General features: G+C 39.4%; 1 protein-coding gene across 1 annotated transcript; it reads left to right on the top strand.

Annotated features, from left to right (window-relative positions):
- The first annotated feature begins 1173 nt into the window (after window positions 1-1173).
- LOC148014685 (CBL-interacting protein kinase 32-like) lies at window positions 1174-6051 on the top strand. The gene is made up of 14 exons (XM_087667324.1): window positions 1174-2623; window positions 2733-2795; window positions 2879-2950; window positions 3030-3137; window positions 3259-3339; window positions 3430-3483; window positions 3575-3700; window positions 3878-3967; window positions 4118-4240; window positions 4387-4506; window positions 4940-5053; window positions 5154-5210; window positions 5295-5369; window positions 5489-6051. Exons 1-14 carry the CDS (start codon window positions 2444-2446, stop codon window positions 5558-5560), a joined length of 1335 nt encoding a protein of 444 aa, XP_087523450.1. The 5' UTR covers window positions 1174-2443; the 3' UTR covers window positions 5561-6051.
- Window positions 6052-11893: the final 5842 nt, after the last annotated feature.

The raw sequence follows: 11893 nt of genomic DNA, 5'->3' as shown, positions 1-11893 counted from the left end.
CTCAACACTGCTTATAGAATTAATCTCCTTAAACTACTTTTGATCTCTATTATATGGAAAATGGAAAAGTCTTATTGAAATTTTAAGGCTTTTTGAAAAGGAGTTAGGGCTCTACCCTAAGATTAGTTAGTCTCATGGCATTCTAAATGCTGTAATCACTTATTTTTTTCTCTTTGGTAATATCATCTATACTGTGCATTATTTAAAAAAAAAACAATAATAAGGAACATCTCAAATGAATAGAAGCCTTTAGAAGCAAAGGCAAGGGAAGTTGGTGCTCTCTATTATGTAGCCAATCTAGACTTGGTTGCCATATTGAGATGAGAGATATGTAGATGAGGATGAAGTCACCAACAAGCAACTCTCGAGTATACATATCAAAGTTCACCTTCCAACTTAGTAACATAATAGAAGTTGAATACTAACTAGATAGTAAGGCCTTGATTATGCCATAACTTCTAGAAAGATACAATTAAGCTTTCTCGTAAGATGCTATGTAAATAAATGCAAATATATTTTTCCATCCTTTTTTCTTAATTGTAATACAAAATTTATTTATTTCAACAAAAGGAAAAAACCATCTCATCATGGGCACATGAATTCGGGTTTGAAAGATCTTACAAAACCAGACGCGGGAAAACCACTTCGCGTGAACAGCTGCGTAGAATATCGTGTCGCACGGGTGAAAGGGGCTTTGCGGGTGTGATAGGAGGTGCGAACGTTCCGATAAGCAAATGCGAACTAAAGGCCTACAAGATTTTCGAAAGGAGGGGGGCCTTTAAAATAGAATTTAGAAATTCAGGTGTACGATGTTGATGATTGATGCGATTTGCAGAGGAGAAAAGAACTACGGCAGGGCCCAGATCGCGGGGTCTGGAAAGTGACATGTGAGACTCCGATCATCGATGAGAGTCAAGAGCCGGTATGTACGGCGGCGTTGAGTTGTCGAGAGAGGAGCTGCGGTAGCTGCGAGAGGCATATGCACCAAGTAAAGTGGGGCCCAGACACAAGAAGAAAACCGTTGTCTGGCTTTCCCATACCGTGGCACCCTCGTAGGCCCAGTCTCCAGAAAATTTTATAGGGAAAATCAGAGGCGCTGATTCAAATCCGGGGTCGCCGTCCCAAAAGCCACGCACGTACCCCCCCCCCCCCCCCCCCAAACAACACACAACACCACGACGCGCTTCCCGTCATCAACAGCCAACAACAGACAACAACACACACCAAGCAAGGCTGGCTCCATCTCCGAACCAGAAGAATCCCATTGCATCCCCAAAGAACGACTGAAAGAAAGAGAAGAAACCGCCTCACCTCCTCTTTCTTCTGCAGATTCATGAACCAGTAGGTAGCAGCAAGCTGCTGCAGCAGGAAGAACCATCGTGAAAGAGACATTCTCTTTCTTTTACGCGTTTATCATTCCAGACAGCAGCTCCATAAAGGAAGAAAGTAGCAGCAAAGCAGTAGACGGAAGGAAGGTAGGAAGGAAAGAAGAAAGCACCAAACGAAAGGAAGAGAGACAGAAAGGGAGGTAGAAATAAAGAAAGCAAGCAAGAACCTCTCTTTCATAAGTAGGTCTACCCCGCCCTTCTTGCCTGTGTTCTTTCTTCCCTTTTGCCGTCTTCTTCAACGTGTCGGTCTGCCACTACACAGCAGCGCAAGAGAAGGTTAAGATCTGAAACAAGGAGCCTTCTTCTTCATTCTGTTTGTCTAGCAGTGAAGCAGAAAAGGGGAGGAGTCCGAGAGCTAAATACAGGACCGTTCTTTTTCATTGTGTGCTTCTATCAGTCCCCCGCCGAAGAAGAGCCCTTTCCCCCGTTTCAACTGCAGTGGAAGAGAGAAGCAGCTACCATTGTATACATAGAAGCCTTAATCTTTACTTCGTCGCACGCACAGATAGCAGAGTGGAAGTCATCTTCTCAGCTTCAAACTGGCAACTTTGGGCAACTAAGGCAAGGTCTTGCTCTGCTGCTCTTCAAACTGGAATAAATGACTGGCTACTTCTGCATGGGCGAGTGTCGGCAAGTGAAAGCTAGATCTCAGGTATCTATATAGAAGAGAAGGGACTGAAGACGGGACAAGACGTCCGAGTTTTCAAGAGGTAGTAGAGGCTTCTTTCGTGGTGGTTTCCGCCAACTAGAAGCATTTGGGGCCAACTTTGCATTTGCTAAGAAGGTTCCATAGCCAGACTAGAAAAGCATTCCAAGGCCCTCTCTTATTCGCTGTCTCTTTCAGTCTCCGAGTCAAAGCAAAACTCAGTTTGTGAGAGCTCTTAGTGAACATCCAGAATTGAAACAGGTCGAAGCATAGCTGTGCACCTTCTTCTGCACACAACTTGGATTCATCGGATCCTTGATTGACAGATCCCTGACAAGACAGACTGCATTTACTTCTTCCACCTCTGTTTTCCTGCTCAGCTGCTTATTTGCTTGGAACTTATCGTCTAATGAGTGACAAAAGCAACCCCGATTTGAGAACTATAGTAGGAAAGTATGAGCTCGGACGAACTCTCGGATCTGGCAATTTCGCAAAGGTGAAGCATGCCAAAAACCTTGAGACCGGGCAGCAGGTGGCGATCAAGATCTTGGATAAAGGAAAGATACTCAAGGACAAAATGGCGGAGCAGGTATACACTTTTAATGCTGGATAAGTTTCTTACTGCATAGGAACGTCTAATTGTGATTGACCAGTCTATTGTGAGCTGAACTTATGGTGTCTCTGCCTTGATGCCGCAGATCAAGCGGGAAATCTCCACAATGAAACTCGTGAAGCATCCCAATATTGTGCAACTTTACGAGGTAGGCCAATTTTGATTTGAGACGTATGCTCTTTTAGCTTTGATTGATTCCCCAACACCTGATGGAGTAATTGTGGGTTTCAGGTGATGGCCAGCAAGGCTAAAATTTACTTTGTTTTGGAATATGTGACTGGAGGGGAGCTTTTCAACAAAATTGTAAGTGTCGGAGAGTCTTCTTGCCCAGCGAGCCTGTAAACTTTTCGTTGCTGAGCTGACCTTCAACTGTTGAAAACAGGCTCGACAGGGCAAGCTCAAGGAGGATGAAGCTCGGAAATATTTTCAGCAACTTCTCAATGCGGTGGATTACTGCCACAGTAGGGGTGTTTATCATCGAGATTTGAAGGTTTAAATTCTAATCCCTTTTGCCCCCTTATCTGCTCTTGTTAGGGCAAAGCGTTTATTTTTGTTCTGGGTTTACTATATACTATATACATGAAGTTTCACATGCAAGATGGGTCCTGCAGCCTGAGAATCTGCTCTTGGATGCACGAGGAAATCTGAAAATATCTGATTTTGGGCTCAGTGCTCTGCCTCAGCAATTCAGAGTAAGTACCAATATGTGATCCTATTAATTGTTTCTGGAACTTCCTTGTATTTATGCATATTTTTCATTCCTAACAGCATATTGGGTACAGGAAGATGGCCTTCTACACACTACCTGTGGCACACCAAACTATGTTGCTCCAGAGGTATGCCTATTTGGGTCTCCACACATAGGATCTCAAAATCATGAGTACAATGAACTCCGCTTTTCATTGGTTTGGTGATGCCTTGTAACAGGTGATTGTTGATAGAGGCTATGATGGTGCCAAAGCAGACTTATGGTCTTGTGGTGTCATCCTATTTGTTCTTATGGCAGGGTATCTGCCTTTTAATGATGCAAATCTCCTGAATTTGTACAGAAAGGTATTATTATTGGGCTTCATGAACTAGAATGTGGTTGGTTTTATTGTCACTTGTGTGGTTGATGTAAAAAGTCTGGCCTAATGAGAAGGCACAAACTGGATTTTAGCAAGAGAGAGCTCATAGTTTGCAACCAACCAGCTTGTCTAACTTTGCTTCTGAAAACTTGCAATACTACAGATCTACAAAGCAGAGTTTTTGTGCCCTTCTTGGATGTCTTCAGGTGCGAAGAAGCTGATATTGAGAATCTTAACTCCAAATCCAAAACATGTAAGTCTCTTACGGTACATGGTGTCCTTCGTTCTAAAAACAGGGGTCTTTGAGGATGATTATTCCTTTTACAACCATGTGAATTGAGTGATATCCAGGCACTGGGCTTTCTTCTATTTGTGTTGCTAATGTGGTTTTCATCAATTGCAGAGGATTGATGTCCCTCAAATTCTTCAGGATCCTTGGTTTAAGAAAGGTTACAAGCCTGAAAGATATGTTTCATTCCATAATATCAAGCTGGATGATGTCGATGCAGCTTTCAATGAGTCACAAGTGAGTTCTGTAACACCCTTGAATACTTTATCTACGGGGAGGCATTAAATATTTATCTTTCAAGGATGCCTGAAAGATGAATTAAAGAAAGTGACATCTGGATTGTACCACAGTCTGTATTCACAAAAAGTTTCTGGTTGTCCCAGGATCATTTTGTTACAGAACAGAAAGAGCCAAAAAGCACTAAGCCTACCCTGCTGAATGCCTTTGAGCTCATTTCTTTGAACAAAGGACTCAATCTCTCAGGCTTATTTGAAAAGAAACAGGTAATCCAACCCTTATCTAATAATGTCCTAGCTGGATTCTTTTCAAGTATGTTTTGCATGTAGAAGGGTGTACAATATGATAATTGTAACATTTGCAGGGGATTTCCTCTTTTTTGATTACGTTTGAAGCATCAATAAGAGTTACTGTACTTGCATGCACTGTTTACATAAGCTGAGTGAAATGTACATCGTCTTACTGAAGTAAAGTCTTTGTATCGAAGGACTATTATTCTCAGGGAGAAAATGGTGTATTGGTTGCTTGAGTAGAGTCATACAGCCAAGTTCATGGAATACAGAACATGGTATAGTGACAGAACATGAATAGCCAAGTTCTGTATTACATCCATTGGAGTTGGCATACTTGTACCAAAGCAGCTACTGTGATGTGTGTTTTGGTGCAGTCAGTAATACTCTTTAGCTTCTCACTTTGCAGGAAGCAAAAGTAGAAAGCCGGTTCACATCAAAACTTCCGGCTCCTGAGATAATATCAAAGATGGAAGAAACTGCAAAGCCACTTGGCTTTAATGTTCAGAGGCGCGACTACAAGGTATATATAATGCTGTGGTCCCTCACTAATGGAAACTAGAATAAGAACGCCTTTCAATTTGGTCTGTATTCTTGAACTAATGCTTTAGATACTACTACAGATGAAGTTGCAAGGGGCTGAGACAGGCAGAAAAGGGCATCTATTTATTGCTACAGAGGTATTTGCTACCTTGTAAGACTCACATGTAGGGATGCGTTTACATTAATGATGTATCATTGACTCATCTGGGCCAACTTGTCAGGTATTTGAAGTGGCTCCTGAACTTTTTATGGTAGAAGTGCGGAAAGCTGGTGGTGACACTTTAGAATACCAGAAGGTGATTTACCCTTCAGGATGGTTCTTTTTTTACAATCGTCCTAGCAATCAAGTATTTCTTTTGCTCATTTTTACTGAAAGACATACTTAAATCTTTCCTTATGTGCTTGCTGTGTGCAGTTCTACCAAAATTTTTCAACAGGGTTGAAGGACATTGTTTGGACTTCTGAAGTCGACAGCAATAATTGCTAGCGGTTTTATATCTCAAGCTGTCCACCTGACACTGAACTTATGTACAATACTCGGGATGATACAACATACTTAGTTCAGCTGTAAGATAGACAGGAATGTGTGTTAGCGCAGTGGCACACAGTCTGAAGTTACTTCAACCACGAGTTGTGATGTGGGTGAAGAACCTAAGGACATGCATGAAGGAGTTTCTTGTGGATAACGAGACATGCTGGAAGTGTCCTCATTTGCAGGCTTTTCTGGCTCAATTTTTCAAGCCAACCTTAACCTTTCCTGAAGGAAATAGGTTTGGGTTGAAATTATTCGGCTTGCTGTACAGTTTTAATCGAATGTTTCCATCGACCGAATTGTAAATAGTTACCCAACGTTGTTGGCCTCTATTTGTATCACAACATTATTGCAGCACCAAGATGCCACATTTTATGTGCTTGTGGCTCATCGGCAGTGTGCTGTCTATCTAGTTGATTCAACACGTCTTGTGGGAATTATGATTCTGATGGCTATGATGGCTATGATTTGTTTTTTGTAATGAAGGCAATGCCAAGACATATTCCTGTGATGCAGGAAAGACAAAACAGATCCCTGTTCCAGCCGATGTTGCAACCTTCCTTTGTATATATGCAATATGCTGCTGTGATTGTTTGCAGAAGTAAGATGGCTTTATGCACATTGTGGAAGAAGATGACTCTTGGTATGCTCTTGCTGCTGGCTTTGGGAAAACGTTCTTGTGATTCGTGGAACGATGAATGTGATTTAGTGTAGTCCATGAGTGTAACGAACAAGCCTTTTTGCTACTGGCTTTGGGAGAACTCATCCTTCAAATCTTAGGAAAATTTTCTTGAACTCGTGGAACGATGAATGTGATCTAGTGTAGTCAATGAGTGCAATGAACAGGTACTTGGAATCCCATGGGAGGGCCTATCGCTGCCCTCACCTGTGAGCCAAGTCCTTGTTTCTAGGTTGCTAGTAAAGCTTTCTATTACTATGAATATATGCTTGGCCCCCAAGGTCGGCCCTTCTTCGTTCTCTTGTGCCTTGTATCATTCTTGTGCTGTCTCGTGGGTATCATTCTTGTGCAGTCTCGTGGGTGGCCCGAAGGGGGCTCCTAATGTGCAGTGGCCCTCATAAGTGTGTTTCAAGGGGCTGATTACACCCTTGTCATGAGACGGACCCTGGGGCGGTTCGTCACAATGAGATCAGTGTATAAAGGCACGAAGTGGCGACCCAATATGGTAGTGGTTACCCAATGAACTACATGAAGGGGCATTGGAATGAAAATAAACAGTGGCTTGATGCAAATGTGCAAAGGTGGCTAAATAATTGATATGCATGCACCTTCCCAACTTGCGAAATTTGTACGTTCTGTTCCCATTGAAGTAATTGTCTTAGAGAAATCTTTTAAATGGCTCTCTTCATAAATGTAACTAGCTAGCTTGGACATTGCTAACCAGGCTTTGTTAAACCGTATAGTCCATAGCTTGTGAAGCTCACAAGGCATGCATTGTGTTTTTGTGAGCAAAAGGGAATTACTTTTATGTTTGCTCGTTTATAAAAAGTGACAAACGGTGTTCTTGTGAGCTAAAGGAAAGTACCGTTTGAAGGAGAGATGTGATTAAGAGTGTTGGGGTAAAGGCTAATGGCCAATATAGCTACTAGATGGATAGGTACTTGTGCCAGGACATGTTACAATCATATATGAGTGAAGATAACAAAAAATAAGGGTACCATTCATTGTACTCACTAAACTCTTTAGTGTCTCAATTCTCTTGTATTTCATAGCTTTTACCTCGTATCTTACCATTATTGCTTCATGGGAGCTTATACTTGGAGTGAAGTTTCATTGCAATGGTTGAGAATTTGGGCTTCTTTGACAGTGGTGCTTGTTTGCATCTTGATATAGATAACTAATCTCACCACAAAGCTTTACATCTGAGGCAAAGAGGAATTTTGGCTTGAGGATTGTTGAGGCTCAATTTGGGGGACTTTTATAGCTCAATTTGGTTATATTTGGGCAGTTATTAATGGAATTGAAGTAGAATAACTTGGTATTGGATATCTAGAAAAGGTTTTAGCATATGCTTGTGCTATATGCAAGCATTAGGATTGCTTAAGTAGGTGCCAGCTTGTCATTCGATGGTAGTGGTTGTGCTTGGCTTGTATAGCTTAGTTTGGTTATATTTGGCAGCCATTAGGGGTTGGAATTGAAGGAGAGCAAGCAACTTGGACATGGACGCTTAGAAATAGGTTTTAGTGTAAGTATTGGATACCTAGAAAAGGTTTTAGCATATGCTTGTGCTATATGCAAGCATTAGGATTGCTTAAGTAGGTATCAGCTTGTCATTCGATGGTAGCGGTTGTGCTTGGCTTGTATAGCTTAGTTTGGTTATATTTGGCAGCCATTAGGGGTTGGAATTGAAGGAGGGCAAGCAACTTGGACATGGACGCTTAGAAATAGGTTTTAGTGTATGCCTTTGATACATGCAAGCATTGGGCTTGCTCAAGTAGATGGTAACTTGTCATTTGAAAGCAGGGGGTGTGTTTGGCAAAAGCACGTGAAGGCTTAGGGAGTGGATGTAAGTAGGGGTTTGCTACAATTTGTAACAAAAAGAAGGAAAGAGAGAGGTTTGCTTAGATAATGATGTTTATGGGTTATGCTATTGATTGGATGATCCAAGAGATTGCTTATGATGAAAATCACTTGTGTTGATGTAGTTTGGTAATTTGGGCTTGATGTTTTGGAAGTTATCATTGAAAACCCTTTTCCATAATTTTTAGATTAAGGTCAATTAAGCTAGGATTAACAATCCAAAAATTCCAAAAATAAATTATAAAAATATTGGTTTGCATTGAAGAGTGCTACGGCCATTTTGGAAAATTTTTGGCCATTGTGCTAGAGCACTTGGTTTTGTAATATTTTGGTCTTGTAGTTGATTGTATATTGGTTGCTTGATATGCATTTGTTTTAGTTTTGGGCTCTTGATATTATTTTAACTATTGTTTGGCTTTGTGGGATAGCTATATTATTGTTAGTTAGTCTCTTTTGACTTACAATTAATAATACTTTGGATATTTTGGTGTGTAGGACATATTATAGCTATTATGGTTGCTTTCATCTACTTTTGAAAATGCATTAATTTGTATTGAAAAATTGGACGATACTAATGTGTTTTTACTATAAAGAGCAAATCTCTAATGTATTGATTTAGAAAAGGTATGTAAAGCCAATTAAATGTAGGAGTGTTAAGCATGAGGGCATGGATGTTGCTTTATGGAATGAAATGGATAAGTTGGTAGGTTCCAATATTACATCGATACTCTAAAAGGTTTGTGCATTTAAATATAAAAGATAAGGAAGGTAGTGCATTTGGTGTGTGGAAAAAGCTTGGTGACTTGTATGGGAAATAAAGTGATGCTTTTCAAACTTATTGGTTGAAAAAAGCTCATTGATCTTCATATGGAGGGCGTTTCTATGTCCAATCATCTTAATAACTTTAATACTATTTTTGGTATGTTGATATCTCAAAATATTACCTTCCATGATTTGGTTAAGGCTATGTTCTTATTGGTCACCTTGCTTGAGAATTGGAATATTTTAAGGACATTCATTAGTAACTTTGCACCTGCTGATGGTCTTATGAGTCCTATTTTTGAGAGTCATTTGGTTAAGAAGGTGAATAGAAAGAACAAATGTAGGATCAAAAAGCTCTTGTGTACTTATTGTGAGAGGAAGGTCAAATGCCAGGGATAACTCTCGTGAGAGAAGTAAGTTGACCAGTAAGTCTCGCAATAAGAATATTATGAAATGTTTTTTTTGCAATAAGAAAGGATATATAAATAATGATTTTTACAAATGGAAGAACAAGCAAAAGGGTAAAAAGCAAATGAAGATGATAGCAAGAAGGAAGAGAAAGGCAAGACAAAGATAGATGAGATTAATGCATGTAATAGTGATGATGAAGATGCCTTGTATGTATCCTCTCTTGGCGATGCATTTTTAGTTGCCATGTATATAATGACATATCATAGAATTGGATTTTGGATTTTAGACATTATTGGTATTGGGGATACACATTTGTAAATGTTGCCTAGTGGATCTTTCTTTGTCTTGTGGAATGTATAGCATGTTCCAAACTTAACTAAGAGTCCAGTTAGTATAGAAGATCTTGATGGCTGTGGTTACACGATGATATTTGGTGATCATATATGAAAATTTTGTGAAAGCTCTCATGTTGCCAAAGGGCCTAAATTTGGTACTTTGTATCCTTTGCATGTTTCTAGAGTTAAAGATCATGTTGTAGATGTCATTGAACAACCTTAGGTTTCTGCATGTCATCATAGTTTGGGGCACATATCAGTTGCTTGAACGAAAGCATTGTGTCATCTAAATTATCTTCCATGTTTGAACTTCTCTGATCTTGGTTTTTGTGAGCATTTCCTTTTTGACAAACAAACTAAATTGTCGCATAAAAGAGGTGGTGATATAGAAGATCAAAGTGTTTAGACTTGGCTCATAGTTTTTGGCCTATGTGTCCATGGTCTCATTAAGAAGAGCTTTGTATTTTGTCACTTTTATTGATGATGCAGTTAGGAAGGTTTTGGCTTACTCTCTTCATAAGAAGAGTGATGTGCTAGATGCATTTCAAAAGTTCTTGACATTTGTAGAGAATTAGCTAGGTAAAAATCTCAAGTGCTTAGAAACTAGTAATAGTGGTGAATACACTTTTGATGCATTTACGAACTTTTGTGCTAGTCGTGGTATCAAAATGAGAAGGCAAATAGGACCATTTAAGTAATGATCCATAATATGCTCTCTAATGCTAGTTTAGTAATGGATTTTGGGTTGAAGCTGTAATAATGGCAATAGTGCATTTGATCAAGAAGTCTCCTAGTAAGCCATTGGATGGCAAAATTTCAAAGGAGTTATGGTGTGGAATGAGGTTTAGTTATGATCAATTGCATATCTTTGGTTGCGAAGTATTCATGCATTTACCTAAAGATAAGTGGAGTAAGTTGGATCTTAGGTTCAAGTAGTATATCTTCCTTGGATATGGAGGGTTAGGAGAAATGAGCTATCACTTGTGGGATCTTGAATCTAAGAAGGTAGTAAATACCCATGATGTCATTTTTAATGAGGACAAGATGTATTGGTAGCCCATCAAAATAGTTGAGATTTACATTATAGTGTTCTAAGAAGATGAACAATCATCACATGAGCAATATATATGGTTTTTTTCACATGATGCAAGGCTTACATAGCAACTAGCTAATGTTGAGGTGAAGTGCCACATGTAGGCGGATAGCCTCATGCTTTATGAGACAGATAGGTGGGACAACTAGAGCCTCCTATTGAGTTAGTTTGGTCTATGAGGGTCTTTAAATTGCCAAATAGATACACTAAATTGTATCATGGTCATTGATTATTGTGACCCTTCTTGTTATACTAATGCTATGACTAGGGATGACAATCATAACAATTGAAAGAGGGTTATGCAGTTAGAAATGTACTTTTGGGAAAAAATGCTACTTAGGAGTTAGTTACTTGTCTAAAAGTAAAATGCTTTGCCATGTAAATGTGTCTATAAGTTGTAGGTATCTCTAGCTGATGTTGATGTGTTGTCTAAGTATAATATCGAACATATGGACAAGGTATTCAAGCAGGAGAAGAGGATTGACTTGATGAGATATTCTCACTAGTAGTCAAGATGATCCCTCTTCATATGATACTTGTATTAGTTGCCAAATAAGATATGGAGTTAGTTCGAATGGATATTAAGAAAAATTTCTTGCATGGGGACTTGCATGAGAATATTTACATGTAGTAACTTGAAGGGTTTGTTATGGAAGGCAAGGAATAGTTGGTGTGTAAGCTCCATAAGAGCTTATATAGATCAAAACAAGCTCCTTAGAAATGGTATCATAAGTTTGATACCTTTATGCCATCTACGGTACACTAGAAGTGAGAGTGATTATTGCCTATATATTAGGAAGGTTAGGGATGGTAGCCTCAAGATTTCATTCTATATGTAAATGACATGGTGATTACTAGAAAGTTAGTCATGGATGTGGATGCACTAAAGACAAAGATATCTTTGACATGAAGGACTTAGATATTGCTGGTTACATTCTTGGCATTGTATTATGCAGGATAGGGATAAACTGTATTCTATTTATCTCAAAAGGAATACATTGGGAAAGTATTGTAGCATTTCAATATGCAACAGAAAGGGAAGGTTGATCCATTGTCTCCATATTTGGAACTTAGTTAAGAGGATAGCTTGAAGTCAAACGAGTAGAAGGTCAAAATAGTAATCTTATTCTTTCAAGTATTTCAAGCCA

This window comes from Lygodium microphyllum, chromosome 25, assembly GCF_053477565.2.
Source record: "Lygodium microphyllum isolate KBCC chromosome 25, Lygodium_microphyllum_v1.1.10, whole genome shotgun sequence".
NCBI classification, from domain to species: Eukaryota; Viridiplantae; Streptophyta; class Polypodiopsida; order Schizaeales; family Lygodiaceae; genus Lygodium; species Lygodium microphyllum.
The sequence above is the reverse complement of the archived record's forward strand: the minus strand, read 5'-3'. Positions and strand labels throughout refer to the sequence as shown.